Here is an 18,378-nt window from a genome sequence, read left to right as displayed (position 1 = left end):
GATGATCCCATGTGATACCCATTGGAGCTTGCTGCTGTGCAGACGGGTTCTGCTGCTGTGACGGCGGCGCTGATTGAGCTTGAAGCTGAGGATCTGGGTATAGGGCATCAAGGGAAGTCCAATAGTCACCCGATGGGACCCCCTGTGGAGCTCCCGCATGGGGCAGACCCGGCATCTGATTTTGTGCCGAAGACTGCTCCATGATGGTGGCTGCACACTTCAATTCAACTCTTCAGAGACGTTTATTGCTACACTCCCGGTATCACGTGCATCCAATAGATTTGAGCTGTGTCACCGCCTTCCCGCTATGGAAATCACTCGGATAGTGGAAGATCTTTCGGCCGAAGGGATTTTGCGGGGATCGAAGACCAGACGGGTGGATCAACTAAAAAGTGATGAAGAAAAGACCATGAGAAGCTGATTCAAAGTGCTCCGCGAGAACTGAGAGTTGATACACAAAATATAGCGTATGCTAAATCTTTCTCTGAGTACTGTGGTTCGTACCTTTAAATATGCCGATTCACGACCACGGTTTTCTGAATGACCACAGTTTTCCGCGTCTTAGAAAGAGTGTTGTTTCTGCCTTAGGCATTCACTGGTGGCCTGGGATGCCAAATTCTTCAGGCTGCCAGGCTCTCTCAGGCTCTGCAGGTTATTTGTGGTTCTTTCCCGTGGCTGACGACAACCCCTGGTCTTTTGGTCTGGCGTCTTAAGCGGCTTAAGATGACACTCCTGCAGCAATACTCTTGAAGAAAAGAAATAGAACGACCGCGAGACCTTCAATGATCCCGAGAGCTTATGTCTCTCTGAAATGCGTGTCTTTTTCACTTTCGAGCTTGTACTTGTTCCAGTCCGTTTCCCGTTCCTTCTGCAGGTCTTTTGCTCCTTCTAGGCTCCTTCAGACTGGTCTCAGAAAACACTCAGTCGAGTGAGAGAAGAGTCAGGCTCCTTACACAAAGAGCCAGTCTAGCATGATAGCCATTTGCTTTACGTAGAAAGAAAAGGGGGGATGGGGGGGATGGGGGGAGGATGTGGGAGTTGATGGTTGATGAAAGGGAGTCGAGGTGAAAGGGAATGAAAACCTACAGACCGCCGGTAATAGGCAGAACTAGATCTCCGCCTTATGGCGCGTAAGTTACCCTGTGAAATAAGGCAAGGTGGGTGTACTTTACTGTATTATTATTACCAAACGCCCTTACACTTAACAGGCGCGGGTAACTCCCATGTGATCTCCACGTTTGCACTGTTTGCTCTTGTATTATGTCATCCTCTCCGTGATGCGGCCAGCTGGAGCGACCAGTGGGAGGCGATGTCAACAGTTCCAGAGTGTCCACATCAGCCAGCTTGTGACCTTTTTCTGAGTCTGTATCTCATGTCGTGAAGCTGCTTCAACTGTGACCGTGTCCTTGATCGCTGCCCGTGGTGCTCGTCTCTGCCATGGCGCATCCCATGTCCCTCCGAGACCGACAGGTCGGTAAGTGGCCGCATACTCCTCCCCCGCGACATATCGACAATTATCCAATGCTGACTGAACACCCTGTAATCTAGCGTCAATCCAGAAGCTGCTGAACTTGAATCATGATCCGAAGCCTACAGATGACAATGCACACGAGTCATCCGCTCACAGCGGTCTTATCTCTCAATCCACCCCGATCTTGAACGAAGATGGCGACCCGATCTGGAAGGTCCTGGTGTTCGATGGCATGGGCCGGGATGTCATCAGCAGTGTGCTCCGAGTCAATGATCTTCGAACTTGGGGTGTGACTATCCATTTGTACGGCATCCTCCCAGTCAGCCCCTTGGCCATCGTGAGAAACCTGAATCGCTAACAATGAACACGTCCGAAGGAATATCCACTCCCAACGATACCCCATTCCCGATGTACCGGTCGTCTACCTTGTCGAACCTAATGAGGCCAACATTCAAGCCATCACTCGCGATCTCTCCCAAGGGCTCTACTCCCCAGCCTACGTGAACTTCCTCTCCTCCGTGCCTCGGCCCCTCCTCGAGGACTTTGCTTCGCAGATTGCCACTTCCGGCGCATCGGAGCATATTGCGCAAGTCTTTGATCAGTACCTCAACTTCATTGTCGCTGAACCGGATCTCTTCAGCTTGGGCCTTGGAAATGATGCGTACTATAAGATTAACAGTGGCAAGACCAGCGACGAGGACCTGGATGCCATCGTCGATAAGGTTGTCAGTGGCTTGTTCAGTGTGAGCGTTACAATGGGTATGTGCTGTCCTTGGCAAGCTTGAAGGTTTCGTACTTGTTTATTGTGCTTTGTCTAACCGATTCAATCAGGCACGATCCCAATCATTCGATGCCCCAAGGGTGGTGCGGCCGAGTTGATCGCTACAAAGCTTGACCGCAAACTCCGTGACCACATTCTCAATTCAAAAGATAATCTCTTCTCGGGCAACCAAAGAGCTTTGCCCGGAGTACCCTCGTCTCGCCCCGTTTTGATTATCATGGACCGCAATGTCGATCTGGTCCCTATGCTCTCTCACTCTTGGACTTACCAGTCGCTAGTGCAAGACGTACTTCAGATGCGCCTGAATCGGATCACGTTGGATGCGGACGAGCAGGGCTCGGGCAAGGTTGCGAAGAAGTCGTACGACCTGAACAGCAACGACTTCTTCTGGCAGCGAAACGCGGGGGCGCCATTCCCTCAGGTCGCGGAAGACATTGATGCGGAGTTGACACGGTATAAGGATGATGCGAACGAGATTACGAAAAAGACTGGTGCTTCTTCTATTGAAGACCTCCAGAACGACACTAGCGCTTCTGCGCAGCACCTCAAGGCGGCTATTACGCTGCTCCCTGAATTGCGAGAGCGTAAAGCCGTCCTTGATATGCACATGAACATCGCCACTGCCTTGTTAAAGGGAATCAAGGACCGTCAGCTGGACAACTTCTTCGAGCTGGAGGAGAATATCACCAAACAGTCCAAGTCGCAGCTCTTAGAATTGATCAACGACCCCGCCAAGGGTAGCAACCCGCTGGACAAGTTGCGGATCTTTATCATCTGGTTCCTCAGCACAGAGACTGAGCTGAACCGTGCTGAGATGACCCAATTCGAGGAGGCCTTGACTACGGCCGGAGTATCAGATGTCACTCCTCTTTCCTATGTTCGGCAGGTCCGTGAGATTACCCGGATGACCATGATGACCACCGCCGCCCCAGAGCAGCAGTCCTCAGATCTATTCCGTGGCTTCTCTTCGCTTTCCAACCGTCTCACCGATCGCATCACCTCTGGTGCCCTGGGTGCCAATTTCGACTCACTCATCTCCGGCGTGAAGAACTTCCTACCCGCAAACAAGGATCTGACCGTAACAAAGATCACCGAGTCTATCATGGACCCGTCCGCGGCGTCTAGTTCGGCTATCGCCAAGACGGAGAACTATCTCTACTTCGACCCTCGCAGTGCCAATGCGCGCGGCGCCATGCCTCCTGCCTCGGCATCGCGAAACACTCAGATGCCCGGTGGGATGGGCGCCCAGGCCCCTGGCATAAATGCCACTTTCGGCCAGCGTCGCCAGGCCTTCAACGAGGCCATCGTTTTCACTGTCGGCGGTGGAAGCATGGATGAATATGGCAACTTGCAGGACTGGGTACACCGGACAAGTGGTCAGTCAGGAGCGGATGGTGCGACATCCGCTAATCGCACGACTGGTCGTCGCCGGGTCGTCTACGGTAGTACGGATTTGATGAACGCGACCGAGTTCCTGACAGATTCGTTGGCACCTTTGGGTCGGGAGAGTTAGATACCCTAGTCTGCTTTTCCCTTTGCGTTTTTTTGGGTGGTGAAAGATATCGTTGGCAGCCAATTCAGCAAGGTAGATTCGATGGTTGTAAAACATACTTATAATGCAAGCACAAGCACTCATCCGTGTCTACAAACGTATACCATCATTTTCAACTAGCAAAATAGTTACAATTTGGTGTTTCCCCTATCCGAGGTACCCTTGATTGCGTTTCCAAGCACTTCTGCTATCGCGAGGACCTTTTCTTCTTGTAATCTTCGACCGACAACTTGAATGCCGACCGGGGCTCCATCTGATAATTCGGGATCATCTACAGTCGAGTGTCAGATGAAATTTAATCATCGCCACAAAAGAGGAACTTACAGTCATCATGCACGAGTCCATCCAACTTGTTCCGCGGCGAGTATCTCGCATTGCTATATCGATCCACGTCCTTCTGGACCTCTGTGACCGGCACACCACAAGCACTAAAGTCTAGAACATTGAAAACACTAGTATATCCTAGCTGGTGTTAGTAATTTTCTTCTCCTTCCCTAGATATAGTGGCATCACTCCTCACCAAAATAGCGAACCTTCCCAGGTGCAGGCGCAGGCGTCGGAGCCACAGGCATCAAGAATGCATCTACCGGTCTCCCGGTTCCAGTAAACTCAGCCGTACTGTTCCAATAATCCAGATAGGATTTTTTGTAATTGCGAATGGCAATATTGATGCTATTGATCTCGGTTGCGTTCGCCTCGGGTTGTGGCGAGAGGCCGAATACGGTGGCGGGCTCGGGCTTTGCAGCATCTAAAGGCCCCAGGTCGACTCTGTGTGGTGGCTCTCCGGATAGCTTGATTGCCTCATGGAATGATTTGCCTCCATCTATGGTTACGGCCTTGTCCTATTCTCGGTATTAGTGTCTTGGGAAGTGGTAACGGGTGAAGCGGAGTACATGCCCACAATGAGACTGCCTCTAGATGACTGGGAGGATTCCAGTCGATGACCTGGAATTCATTAGCATAGAGATAGATGATACGCTTTGGATATGAGCATACCGAATGTCCCAAAGACTCGAGTTTGTTAACTACTATATCCATCGCTCTCTCAACCGGTGGCTGGACATTGACATGATGATCTGTTCTCATAATACCGAATGCAAGCCGAGAACGTCCGGACGCGCTCTCCTTGAACTTCGTATAGATGTCATCCCGCCAGGGAATTTCATGGACTAGTGGATCGTCCATCCAGGGGCTTAGGCTAAGCAAGCCCTTCGACGCAAGGGTAATAGCCTCAGCTGATGGTGCCATGAATCCAAGTACAAAGGGAACAGCCGTCTGTCCATCCACGATAGATGCACTTCCTTCATAAGGAATCCGTCCTGTTGAAGGTCGTAATCCATAACACCCATTCCATACCGCAGGCACGCGCACCGAACCTCCAATATCGGTGCCAACACCGAGCGGGCTCCCCTTAAGAGCGAGTAACCCTCCTTCTCCCCCGGAGCTGCCACCGACAGTGAGACGCCTGTTGCATGGGTTTGGAGTGTATTGTATGATATTGTTAGACGTGTCGCCCGAGAATGAACCAGTCGGGACACTCGTCTTGACGTAGAGAACTGCTCCAAGTCGTCGAAGCAAAGCCACGATCTGGCTTTCACTGGATATCTTTGTGGAATTGCCGATTAATCCAACAAACCCCATGGTCGTATCAACATCTTTGATATTGACCACGTCTTTGAGGCTGACGGGTAAACCGTGGAGGGCTCCCATGGGCTTTCCGTGTTCCTTAAGATATGTATCACAGGCATCGGCGTCTCTGAGAGCAGCGTCGAAGAATATCTCGTGTAGACAGGATATCTGTAAATAAATGTTTAGAGAGTGCCAGGTGTCTCGAGTCCATATGACTGACCATTTGGTGTGCTACGGCGGCTCGATGACAAAAGGCCATGGTGACTTCATGAGAGGAAAGTGCACCACTCGCCAACTGCTCCAACAATAGAAGACAATCCATTTCGGTAATCATAATCTCTCGGCTGGATAGATGGCTTTGGATTGTTCCATTTCGCAGATCGGGCACTTCTGCAGGTGATGGGAGAGGGTCTGTCAAGCGCCATTCAAATGGAATCAAAGACAGCAAAGCCTTGCGTTTATGCTCGCCAGCTAGCTTCCAAGATTGCGTTTCACTCATGTCGAATCGGTTAGAAGATGATAGTATCTCAGGCCTTGGCTGGTAACCCTGAATCTGGAATCTTTAAAATTCGACGAAGACATGAGGGCTTTTATACCCAATCTCGGTCTTCGAATGACGGCTCTTGCAAAAACCATTATTAATAAGACCTGGAGACAGTATACAGTACATACATCATGCTAGTTCGAATCTCACCAATCATGATACAATCTCTTAGAACCCATTTCGCAAAAATTGACTGATCCGGTTAGCCTCCGCCCTGGCCGGCTTCCAGCTTACATAGCGGGGGATGAAATCGTTAATCCAAAGTCCACGAGATCATTTATCTCGCAAAAATCTCTGATTTCAGCTTTAACCAATTTGAAATTCGAAAAACGGCGTTTCTCACTCTGATCTGTGTGACTCATCCCCCCCCCCCCCCATAGCTACGTCCCTGATCAGTCATGGTTCGTAGAGCTGGAATGAGCCGAGGCTGTGCAACTTGCCGGCAGCGGAAAATCAAGGTTGGTGAATCATATTCTTGGCTATCAAAGAAGTCTTCTAATTGATTTGAAATGGACTTGTTCAGTGTGACGAACGTCAGCCAGAATGCGCTCGATGTCTAAAGTCTGGAAGGAAATGTCCCGGCTCAGTGGTCGGTGCCGTTTTTCTGGCATTTAATGGCCAAGATTCAATGAAGTCCGAAAGAATCGAACCTGAAAATCAAGACATTAGACAGCTCCGTCAGCCCGAAAGAAAGCCAAGCAGATTCAATCAGCAAGCCTCGTCTAGTACCCCAATAACAAGTGGCATACACACTCCAGATCCAAGTGACTTATTAGAGAGGCAACTCAGAGCATCCTTCATCTCCTTCTTCATCCGGTCAGGCTCTAATAAGACTCAAAGCCAATCATGGCTTGAAATCTATATTTCCGAGGCAGAACATATGAGTCTCTCCGGATGGAGGGAGTCTGTTCTCGCCGCAACGTTAGCTCTCTACGGAGCCAATGAACAAAACCAAGGCGCAATCGCCTCATCATACAGATGGTACCATCGTGCCCTTTGCTTCCAACGTCGAAATATGATGATCTCTACCGAACATTCAAATACTCAAGTAAGCGAGATGAACGTATCAATGGCGCTTATCCTGGCCTACTCCGAAGTCATCCTTCCCACCCATCCTAGGGCTTTTTCTCAGCACATCAAGGCGGCAGCCGCTCTTTTACAAATCCTTGGTCCAGAAGCCTGTATGCAGGGCACGCTTCATCCTATTTTTCGTACTATTCGACTATATATGGTAAGATCTCTGATCACTGTACAAGATCTCAAATTATTGCTCTGGTCTATAGTTAACCTTGTCTCAGATTTACCAGTCTTTCGACGAATGGATAAAGTCTGCCTTTGCATCCAGTAAATGGATTCACGTGCCGTTTCACGCAAGAAAGAAGCGATTATCGGACCTCGTTGTTGATCTACTTCTCCAAATTCCCGGCAATGCGGCCAGTCCCCTCGTGGCTGTAGGATTGCTCAAAGGGCTATGGCGCCAGCTGGTCCATAGCAATTCTAACTTGACATCGTCGCCTCGATATACCTTTCTGGAGATAGCACCGGAGTCACAAGATCTTTGGAATTGTGTGCCAGATAAATTCTCCCATACGAGCTCTGAGACTGCTATGGCATTGGCATTGTACAGTTTTGGTTGGGTTGTCTGCCTCTCACTGCTGAATCAATGTGGCGACCACGCGGCTGAAAACGCTGAGATCATCAATGGCCACTGCGAGACAATTTTAGATGCAGCGGCTTTTGTGTCGGCCATTCAAGATGGGTGTAGCTATATTCGGATGACTCCACCATTGAGAACCGTCTTATACTATAGCAGCAATCCAAACCAACGAGAAAGAGCGATTGGATTCATGCGGGTCTGGGGAAAGTCTATTAACTTGCTGCAAATTCCTGCTACCCCGGTAGGTCAAAGTTGGCTAGGTTATAATTTAGATTGCAATATGTAGATATTGACAAATGAAACGACAAAGAATCCTCGCCCAATGCTACAATTGATCTGTCAAGTTTTCTCAAGTATTCCAGCCTCCTATGATTGTTTCAAGATGAGACAAGAGAAGAATCGAGATTCCAAGAACTGTAATCAGATCCAATTCAACAAGGTTTCCTCATATGAACTCATGTTGCCTCTTCAGGAAATGTTCCATCTGTCTAGTTGCGACTCGTCTCCACAACCGCCAGCTCAACACTTTCGCCTCCCAAGGCGACAGCCTAGAACAACATTCTCCAGAAAAATGAGCTAATCATCGAAATTTCTGAAAGCCCTTGTTTTGATTTCCATCATGTTTCGGCCGACTTCTTTGCCTCCATGTTGGCGATTTGCTTCATATTAAGCCGAGTGATGTCAGTGGACAGTCATGCCGGTGGTGTCGAACACACCACAAAGCGCCACCAAAATCAATTATAAATATTCAACATGGATGAGAGTTTGAATTCTATTCAAGGTTAAGAACAGCCAAGTGCAATAAAACAAACAAAAAACAAAACAAAACACCGACTTCTGAGGAAGTTGAGCATATTGTCGAAAATGACCGACCGCCGCTACGGAAACCGTACCTACGGTAGTTCCTACGACAACTACGATTACGATACTACCGGTACAACGTACGATACCACCGGAACTAGCTATGACCCCACTGGCTACAGCACATACGGCACTACCGGGTACGGTTCAACGGGCTATGGTGCCGCCAGCACTGGCTACGGCACTACCTATGACACGGGCTATGGCACCACTTCCTACGACCCCAGCAGCGGTGCCTATGATCAGCATCTAGATTACCGCACCGATGATTCCCGCCGCCATCACCGTGAGCGACTTGATAACAGCGGCGTCTACCGCCACCGGGACGTTGACCGTCGGGATGATGGTACTACTCATGTTCACCGAGAGTACGATAACCCCAACACCGGTACCAGCTACCACCGGGATTATGAGCGGTAGACTGAGGAATCAATATGGTAATAATGGGTGGAGTCGTCTTAGGTTTACATCTAAGCTTGTGTATAGAGGTTCATGACTTCACGACTCCTGCGAGAATGATGCGAAATTCTACGGGAAAAAGGCGCAAAATGGTCCTGAGAGACCCAGAAAAAAACATGAAAACTGCCTAAAAATGACAAAAAAAAGCACCTGTTTTCTATGGAACTGTTCTAATCAACCAGGAAAATATCACGATCATTAATACACACTCTTTTATTGTCTACCGAGGCTTTCCACAGACAAAACTCGAGAGGGGTTTCCTCCATCTTCATGTGTATATATGAAAGAGCAGGAATACGGAGTATGCAAATTCTTACTGTCATTTTAGCTAGTCTTGTAGAACATGCCTTTGCATCGGATAGAATTAGGCCTTGTTCGATGGGAATCTAAGCTTGTCTTGGGATCGAGATACCTGTATACCTGTACCTTGGTTGCCTCCCACGCATTTGTATTAGTTCGTTCGATATGGAAACCAAGCACAACTAGCATAACTATATAGAGAATCGATAATCGATTATAATCAAGGTTCCATTCACACTACAGACATGTAAGTAGTGAAACCAAGATAGTTTTTGCAAGTTGTATTGTTTCAGCTAAAGTCCTCAAACTGATCGCCCGAGGCTGAAAGACGTTGATGCCTGAGGCATCATATGCAGGCGCAAGGCTCCACCGCATCGTCACCCCCGAACTTACGCTACATCTCTCTCCGGACACCTCAACCTGTGCAGCCAGCGCCTCGTGTTGGGCTGAAACAGATCCTCCTTAACAGCGCTTCTCATGTCCCCGTGATCATGTCCAGGAGGACGCTGGGAGGAGGTCGTGTTCTAGGCACTCCGAGCGCACTCGCATCAGCCCCGTCCCCGCAGCCGAAGCCAAGGGTGCTATCGCCGACCACCAGCAGCGTTTCCCTCAGCTCCCAAACCTCCGCATCTCAGTTCTCAGCCGAAACCCAAGACCTTACTTCACGCATATCTTTGGAGAATGGCGATACTTCAATATCAGCAGCCCCGGCCGCCCCGGGGGCTCGGCTGTCGTGTCCGATCTGCAATGAGGAGATGGTACGTCAATGCTTCCCTCTGCTCTGGAATTACTACCTAGATGTCGATGAAGTTTTATACTAACAGTCTCTCAGGTGACTTTGCTGCAGCTTAATAGGTAATAAATACCCCGGAGCTCACCCCCTTATCCCTCGATATTCTCGTGCGCGGCGATTGATCTATCGGCAGGCATCTCGACGACATCCACCAGAATTTAGAAGACGACAGACAAGATGAAGTCAAGGACTGGTTCAAGGTGCAAATGGAGAAGGCGAGGCGCTTCCAGCCTCTCGCTGTGCTGAACCAGAAGCTCAAGGGCTTGGACGTGTTCGAGTCGAACGAGAATCAAACCACTTCCGCGGCCAGTCGCCCTCTAGCAGTCCACACAGGAGCACCCGAGCCCTCGATTACCCCGAAATTGCTAGATCCCGAAGATCTTATCACAAAGGAACATTGGCAAGCTCCTGGTCTCTATGATAGTTGCCTAGAGCCCTCGTGCGGTAAACGACTCAATGCGACCAATGGTTGCGTGAACTGTCGGAAATGTGGCAAGCTTTTTTGCGAGGAACATACAATGTACCAGATCAAACTATCAAGGTCGGCACAGCATGAACCGGTCAGAGGAATTTGGGCTCGAGTTTGCGAAACATGCTACAAATCAAGAGAAGGCTACAACGATCATACTGGTGAGTGTGGCGTGGCCCTGGCGATTTGTTTGGCAAAGAACCAAAGCTTATGTTCAATAGGATTTACGAGAGACCAAACGGATGCATTCAAGAAGATTCGAAAGCAGACCGTTGACAAGGATTTCCTCGAAGTCTCTCGCCTCGAGAAACGGTTAACACGTCTGACGCAGCTTTTGGCTAGTCTACCACCTGACCAAATACAGAATAGTTCAACGAAACTGTTCTCCATTGCATGGCAGAGTGATCAACGGAAATCTTTGGAGCAAACAGTCGTCAGCTGGCAGGACGATGCCAGCGTCTCACGTTGCCCTTTTTGCCAGCAAGATTTCTCTGGATATTCGTTCCGGAGGCACCACTGCAGAACTTGCGGGCAGGTTGTCTGTGGTGATCCAAACACGGGCTGTTCCAGTGAAATTGGATTAAGCATAGCGCCTCGTAAGTCAGAAGCTGCGGTACTGATAATTTGAATTTTACTAATACTTCTATACAGTTTCCAAAGCATCAGAAAAGTCCACTGCAAAAGATCTTATCAGTGTTGATGTGAGGCTTTGCAAAGAATGCAAAAGTACAATTTTCGATCGCCGAGATTTTGACGCAGATGTCTCCAAGAAACCTCCCGAGGTCAGAGCATATGAGAACTTGGTGCAATTCGAAAGAGGCATCCGCCTTCATTTACCCAGGTTCCAAAAGCTTCTTACTACATTGCAGTATGCCTATACTTTTCATCCAAGAAATTTGCCTTGCTAATAAAGGAAATAGAGATCCAAGGCGGCCGCCGTCTCCGGCACAGCTCGCCGATGCTTCGAAAGTCCGCAAGCGACTGATCGATTCCTTTGCAAAGTACGACGTTGCGGCTCGGCGGATCCGTGATCTACCAACCCCCTCCCCCACTCAACAGCGACTACAGAAAGCTATATATCAACAAGCCAGCAATTTCTTGCATATTCACATGCTCCCCTTGAAATCCCTTCCCAAGGTTCTTAAACATGCGCCCGCAGGAGATCTCACCCCTAGCCGTACGTCCTCTCCGAGCACACCAATCAATAGCTCTCCAGCCGGGGCTCGACCGCAAGACTCTGCGCTTGCCTCCATCAAATATAATAATCGGATTGCTGCTAGTGGCAGCACCAGCAGCCTTGCCAGCGATGCTAGCAGTGCCGTATCAGCACTCGAGGCGGAAGAAAAATCCCTTCGAGAACGATTGATAGTCCTCGAGGAACAGAAATTCTTTGTTTCCGAGATGATCGCAGACGCGAACCGCCGACGCAAGTTTGACGAAGTGAGCAGTCTAGCGGTGAATGTCGAGGATCTAAGTCGTGAAATCGACAGAGTTAACGGGATGCTCGCTGGACTTGATTTTGAAGGCGTTTACACTGGCAATTTACAAGCCAATGCATGATTTATAACTTTCGTTCTTGTGCACATTCATTGCGCCTCCGTGTTATTTCTTGCCTGCCCAGTCTTGTCCTTGGTTGATTTTTTGACATGTTGACGGGCGTTTTGAGCACCTTATCTGAAATGTGCATAGCTTTGGGCGTTGAATGGTTATCTAGGGATTGAATGGTTAACCACTCTTGATCATACTCTAAAGTCTTTTCCATGATATCTGTCTACCGAATTGAACTTTTGTTTAAGCAGCCGGTATCAACTACCCCTTAAACGTGCATAGCCCTACGGTTCGATATGGTTATTATCCCGCCCCACGTCCCGTGGTGGACTCGTCCTCACTTTCGGGAGCCGAATGAGATGAAGCTATACTCCGTACTCCTTACCTAGACGCTAAAGTGCCGGGCGCAGCTTGCACCTGCTAGCTCCGGTATTTGTGCAGATCCAACGGCAATGCGCAACGGCAATCCCCGAACACGAGCGCAGAGAATCTGAGTAGCGAGTCAGCGGCTGTAGACTTGGTTATAGTTATACAGTAATCTCAATAGGGCCAAGAGAGCCACATGGTCGAGCTCACATTTCCATGGTCGGGAGATGCCGAAGAACATTCGGTCGGCAGCAGCCCAATGGCCATGATAGGATTCATCTCCGAAAATGGGCTAAAATGGTCTTTTCTTGGCATTGTTTTACATACTGTCCATTTTCTGAATCATGATTCAGGTTTTGCTAACGGTTCTCCAGCCACTATACTCCGTAGTCATTCCAATTTCTGCCTAATGTTAATGCTTGATTTCAATCCAACCGGACAGTTACACACTGTACATCATTTTAGCGGGGCAGGGATTAATGCAACATCGTATCAAGAATTCCCACTTGGAATTCTACTAGACGTCCCAGTACCATAGAACCACGTTGCTTGGCAAGAATAATCCCCTTTTTTTTGGCTTTTACACGATAAGATGTCAACTTGTCAACCGATCTCCTCATGCCTTTCCCTTATGGTCCACTTTCTTCTGGAGAGAAAGCGGAGACGACAAAATCGTCAGGTAATCTCCGACCTGCCGTTGACTCTGCAGATCACACCTCGTTTCTAACAAGCGGAGCCCCCTGGGTACAAGTGATCGGCCGTCTCAAAGCACGCTCTCCCGCTGTTCGGATGTCTCCTTGCCAGGCTTGCCGACGAGATGCAAGTCAGAAAGATCTCGATTCAGAGGGTCGATTCTTGTTAATATCGAGATGTGGTTCAGATCAATGAATTTATACATCGCCATGGCCCCTCCTCTATAGGCCAAGACCCTCATGTTCACGAGCTTTGACCACTTTTGCCTCGGTTGTCCGCCAGGGCAGCAAGCCCATTGGAAAGTAGAGTTCAAGAGGCGATTGCCTCTTTACAAGGCGTCCATGGAAAAGAAAAATGTCATGGCTCAGAAATCCGCTGTATCATCCCAACCCCTGGCTCAGCCGCAAAATAGTAGTACAACAGATGCTACCCAGATGACACGCGCCGCCCCCTCCCCCGAAGATCGCAGACCTAGAACATGGTACAGTAGTGAGACTATCGTTCCAACGCTCTGTTCACTGCTTCCATGGCAGTGGCAACGGTCTCCTTTTTTTCCTCTCTTGTGGACTAGAACAACTACTAGAACGAGGCTCGCCGCGACCGGCTGGACTCTGCATGTGGAAGCCAAGAAATAGTATCCACTTGATGCTACGCTGCGCACATCTCGTTGGTCAATAAGCCTATTCACAATCCGCCATTTTGCGTGAAGAACTTGTTCGAGTCATGTCCCCGAACTCCTGGGTCGTTGGCGGGTTTTAGCGAAAAATAGGAAGGTCTGAGCGGCTCGAGTCGAAGCTATTCTAGCCCAGGTTGCCAAGTAAAGGTACTGTAGTCGGCTAGTAGCCAACCCGCAAAGTTGACGAGGTTCCAAGGAAGCAATCATCAAGGGTTACAGTAAAATCTATGGGTCGCCCCCATACGGAGTGCGAGAGGGGCGAATGGCATTCACCGGATTCGCTATCCCTGGGGAAGGTTTGACAGGGTTCTCATGATTCTAACTTTCCCCTCCACATTTTATTGAATTCCATGGAATAGTGCCCGACGCCTCACGCCTGGTCATAAAATAGCCAGTGCCTGTTGACTCGTGACGGGCGAGATACAATCGAAGATGTTCATAACAGTTTGTCAGTGGATGAAGATATGATATAGTACATAGTTACACCTTGTTTCCAAGCGTGGATGACCATCTCCGCGTGCACGCAAGCAAAAACTAACTTTGAACCCCACAAGCCGCCCCTTCGGCTCGTAGTTAACAACTTCACACGCCCAAAAGGCCCCTAAAACTGCCGACACGGGCAATAAATGGAGACTATCTTCCATTATTATCTCGTTAGCATCGTCACAAGTGCCCGTTGATCCCACTAGCCTTGTCGAAGAGTGCATATCACAGTTCATTTTTTTTCTCTTTTACTCTTCGAATAATCTTATAATTATTATCAACCCGCGTTGCCCGAACCCACGGAGATCCGCGCCGCATCGACCCGCTTGAATTGCGCGGGCCTCCGTCTTGCCACTGACTACGATTCTAATGCTTGGCTCTCGCCAGTGGATTTTCATTCATTATCCTCTTTTCTTTTCTTCTTTCCCCTAACTTTTTCCTTTCGGTTTGGTAGCCCTTTGGGAGTGACGGTGGACAGGAAGAAGACCGGCCGTCTATACTTGTGTTTTGGGAAAATCATGTATTGCAAGTGACCCACGACTTTTCACTTTCAATAGGACATATCACAATGCTACCATTGGAGGGTCGCAGTAAGACGATCTTTATCGTTACTACTGTCTTTTTGGGAATCTCGTTTATTTCGGTTTGCCTACGATGCTTTGTTCGACTCAAGCTCGTCAAGGCCTTTGGCTGGGATGATGCGCTGATGGTTTTTGCAATGGTAAATGAGTGGCCTTGGCTCTACGCGGGGTTGCCCTGGTTTCTTTTTTTGGATTTACTAACGACCCTTTATCTAGTGTCTTAACGTTCTATTTGCGCTGTGCGGAATCACTGGCGCATTGTATGGAATTGGTCAGAAGTCATTGGACCTCGTGATGCGAGGAACCCTGGAGACTGCCATGTTTGTAAGTTTTTCAATGTTTTGCGACAGGTCACCATGTAGTGGGATACAAAAACGAGGCCAGTGCTAACTCTCGACTCGAAGTGGTGGTGGCTCGGCCAAACTAGTTACGTCTGGGCATGCGCCATCGCAAAGATATCCATCGCCGTCGCTCTCCTCCGCCTCACCGTCGCCCGGGTTCATGCCTTCATCCTGTGGGGAGTTATCGCTGTGACCACGGTCGTCGGTCTGGTTTTCTGGTTTATGTTGACTCTGCAATGCCAACCCGCGTCGTACTTCTGGCAACGAGCTCGACTGGAGCTCAACCCGAATGCGGATGTCCATGGCCACTGCATGAATGTGGATAACCTCATTATTATGGCCTACGTCTATAGTGTCACCGCCACCTGCTGTGATCTCATCTTGGGACTTCTCCCCATCTTCCTTGTGTGGAGCCTCCAAATGAATACCAGGACGAAAGCCGCCTTGGCTGGTATTTTGGGTATGGGCTGTGTTGCGAGCGCTGCGGTCATCGTCCGTATTCCTTATCTCCACGATTACAAGGACACAGACTTCTTGTGTAAGTTCCCTTTGTATACATATATTCTTGGGGGAGAGAGAGAATATCGACTAATGCTCCTTATTTCCACAGACGCAACCACCGACATCTCCATTTGGTCCAACGTCGAAGCCGGCCTCGGTATCGCAGCAGGCAGTCTCGTTACACTCCGCCCTCTATTCCGCTGGTTCCGCGACCCCAGCTACGGAGGAACTCGAAGCAAGCGAACCGGCGGCAGCATGCCTCTCTCGAGCGTGAATGCGATTCGCTCCGATCCCGCTGGACCTCAGTACTGGCGACCTGATCTGGACCCGGAAGACACCCATGCCGTGATTACGACTATCCATACCTCGAATCGAGGGAGTCGCACGAGCAGCCAGGAAGATCTTAATCCGAAGAAGCAGGAGCAGGGGACGTTTTTTTCAGGTGTGAACGTGCAAAAGACGTTCTTTGTCTCGGAGAATGAAGAATAGCATTATATTGCATTTTGTTAATGGAACCCTTAATTTTTGAATATACTCCAATTTTGATGAACGGGGGTGCTTCCAAGTAGCAGATAGATATGATGATTTAAGCGACTTCGTACAATGGCATTAAGGTTCTTGGTCTGGGCTGGCCTTCAAGACGGTTGGAGCCTTGGAAATGGTGGAAATACGCGCACTATGAGCCGCTTCTCTTTTCAAGGACCCTGTGGATTTCATTTGAATCGGTTTTCACTGTGGGTCGTGTAGTATCTTCTAGAGCTTCGTTCAAACTAGAGTTGACAACTGATCTCGAGATTTAACTATAGGACCACACTTCACTTAATAAGCTCGCGAAGGTAGCTTGCCTGTCCCAGGGCACATCTAGGACCTCAAAATATATATATATCCGCCGAAACTTAGCTAGCGACCACCTGATTCCAATTGATGTTAAAGCCGAGGCTAAAGCAATTAATCAAGAAGTTAGCCCCAGTTTCTTCACAATTAATTAATCCCGATAGTGCTCCGTACAAGGGGCACCAAAGCCAAGCTAAGACAGCCACGTGGACACCCCGGCTGAGCTCAATTGTTAAGACAGGGTTATGTAGCCATAAATCTGTTCGCTCTTCAACCAGCCCTGCCGGGCTAGCTCAATCGGTAGAGCGTGAGACTCTTAATCTCAAGGTTGCGGGTTCGACCCCCGCGTTCGGCTATTCCTACAAATAACCTGAGATCATTTCTTTTTTGCCCTTCAATTTTTGGCCTAGGGTTTGAGTAATTAGGAGATTTGCATCTGCTGTCGAGTCATTGGTCTGATATTTTTAGGACTTAGAATCCCTATTCAGAGCACCATTCATGTCACTCCATTAAGGAGGGTTGATATCTATGACGGACTATCACTAGCTACAATTTCTCTCCTTTGGGGTCATTCCAACACAAGGGTAAGTAGGTTACCTTGCGCACGAGTAGACGGCCAATAAAATAGATACTATTTACCGCTGAAGCCACCGGGGCAAGTGGAATTTGCTCTTACGACGAAACAGAAACTCATGCACTCGCAGAGACAGAGATTCAATATGTACAGGGTAGATCTCACGCACAATGCGTGTTACCACAGCCCAATCTTAGGGTATGAAAACAACTATCTTACTTCCACTGGGCCTCGGGCGTGGCCTGGAACTTCAGCAAGATATCCACGACGTCCTCAAGGGCCTTGACCTCCTTCTCCAGGGCAGCGGACACATCGGCCTGGTTGTCGCCAAGCTTCGAGTAGAAGTCCTTTCGGTATGGCACACCAGACTTAATGGCGACCTCAGTACCCTTGCGGATCAGGTAACCGTGGTGAGTGCTAAGACCACCGGGGGCCTTGTAGGCTCCCAAGAAGGAAGCGTTGAGCTCCTCGGAGGGGTTGTTGATGCTCAGGCGGAGGGCAGAGGCGGTGAATTGAAGGCCACTATTCACAGAAAATATGTTATTAGCAAGAGCCCATACAGACGACATTGCGTGCATAAGTGAAACCACCGATTGCATTGGAGAGATAGTGTATTTTCATCACTTACCGGACCAGCCACAGCAGACCCTCGGTAGCCTTGTGTTGCCCCGACTTCAGCTCATTCCGCACGAGGTCCTGCAGAGTTTGGGACTCGGCGGGAGCCTTGTTGTATCTCTCTTGGACTTTCTGCCATAGGAGTAAGTAACTGCCTCATCCGATCCCGTCTCGTCGTCCCTCTTGCTCCTCGTACATGGATGGGGAACATACCGCGATGTTTCCAGACAGATCGCTCTTGACAGCAGCCAAACCAACTCCGCCAATCACATCTACAATTCATCCGGAATTAGTACTAGCTCTGCATGCAGGGCTAGGGTAACACAAACCGAACAGAGTGACCAAGGCACCAGCGGCCTCGAGGAATTCCACCGTAGAGATAGCGTTGCCATTGGCGGCGTCAATTGGCACCTCCTCGAAGGATCGCTGGATGGTGGTGAACCAGGTGCCAGGGGCATGGACTTCGTTGGTGCGAGGCATGGTGAGAACGCAAATATGGAACAATGGGAACAATTGCCAGGAAAGAAGAAGCAACAAAGGGGAAGGACCAGCCCACTTCCAGGCGGGGAATGTCAACAGCTGTCCCGTTCCCTCACCGCCGTGAGCCACGCAAGCCAATTAGAGAGCGGGGCTCCCTGAAACAACCGGTG

General features: G+C 49.3%; 6 protein-coding genes across 6 annotated transcripts; 4 read left to right on the top strand and 2 right to left on the bottom strand.

Annotated features, from left to right (window-relative positions):
* Nucleotides 1-1,437: 1,437 nt before the first annotated feature.
* On the top strand, nucleotides 1,438-3,765 carry sly1 (syntaxin-binding protein; the record flags this gene model as incomplete). Its single annotated transcript, XM_056697566.1, has 4 exons — nucleotides 1,438-1,474; nucleotides 1,549-1,774; nucleotides 1,848-2,230; nucleotides 2,303-3,765. The coding sequence occupies 4 exons, from the start codon at nucleotides 1,438-1,440 to the stop codon at nucleotides 3,763-3,765; spliced, it is 2,109 nt and encodes a 702-aa protein (XP_056556091.1).
* Nucleotides 3,766-3,932: 167 nt separating this feature from the next.
* N7496_004636 (uncharacterized protein) lies at nucleotides 3,933-5,932 on the bottom strand (the record flags this gene model as incomplete). The annotated part of the gene is made up of 6 exons (XM_056697565.1): nucleotides 3,933-4,075; nucleotides 4,129-4,266; nucleotides 4,325-4,646; nucleotides 4,702-4,749; nucleotides 4,801-5,601; nucleotides 5,654-5,932. 6 exons carry the CDS (start codon nucleotides 5,930-5,932, stop codon nucleotides 3,933-3,935), a joined length of 1,731 nt encoding a protein of 576 aa, XP_056556090.1.
* Nucleotides 5,933-8,498: 2,566 nt separating this feature from the next.
* N7496_004635 (uncharacterized protein) lies at nucleotides 8,499-8,915 on the top strand (the record flags this gene model as incomplete). The annotated part of the gene is made up of 1 exon (XM_056697564.1): nucleotides 8,499-8,915. One exon carries the CDS (start codon nucleotides 8,499-8,501, stop codon nucleotides 8,913-8,915), a length of 417 nt encoding a protein of 138 aa, XP_056556089.1.
* Nucleotides 8,916-9,604: 689 nt separating this feature from the next.
* N7496_004634 (uncharacterized protein) lies at nucleotides 9,605-12,076 on the top strand (the record flags this gene model as incomplete). Its single annotated transcript, XM_056697563.1, has 6 exons — nucleotides 9,605-10,012; nucleotides 10,087-10,109; nucleotides 10,181-10,677; nucleotides 10,738-11,112; nucleotides 11,168-11,384; nucleotides 11,437-12,076. 6 exons carry the CDS (start codon nucleotides 9,605-9,607, stop codon nucleotides 12,074-12,076), a joined length of 2,160 nt encoding a protein of 719 aa, XP_056556088.1.
* A 2,774-nt stretch (nucleotides 12,077-14,850) lies between these two features.
* On the top strand, nucleotides 14,851-16,194 carry N7496_004633 (uncharacterized protein; the record flags this gene model as incomplete). The annotated part of the gene is made up of 4 exons (XM_056697562.1): nucleotides 14,851-15,003; nucleotides 15,080-15,187; nucleotides 15,268-15,742; nucleotides 15,815-16,194. The coding sequence occupies 4 exons, from the start codon at nucleotides 14,851-14,853 to the stop codon at nucleotides 16,192-16,194; spliced, it is 1,116 nt and encodes a 371-aa protein (XP_056556087.1).
* Nucleotides 16,195-17,328: 1,134 nt separating this feature from the next.
* Nucleotides 17,329-18,208, bottom strand: N7496_004632 (GLTP domain-containing protein; the record flags this gene model as incomplete). Its single annotated transcript, XM_056697561.1, has 4 exons — nucleotides 17,329-17,635; nucleotides 17,742-17,860; nucleotides 17,942-18,000; nucleotides 18,058-18,208. The coding sequence occupies 4 exons, from the start codon at nucleotides 18,206-18,208 to the stop codon at nucleotides 17,329-17,331; spliced, it is 636 nt and encodes a 211-aa protein (XP_056556086.1).
* Nucleotides 18,209-18,378: the final 170 nt, after the last annotated feature.

This window comes from Penicillium cataractarum (assembly GCF_028827025.1).
Source record: "Penicillium cataractarum strain IBT 29864 chromosome Unknown utg000004l, whole genome shotgun sequence".
NCBI lineage: Eukaryota > Fungi > Ascomycota > Eurotiomycetes > Eurotiales > Aspergillaceae > Penicillium > Penicillium cataractarum.
The sequence above is the reverse complement of the archived record's forward strand: the minus strand, read 5'-3'. Positions and strand labels throughout refer to the sequence as shown.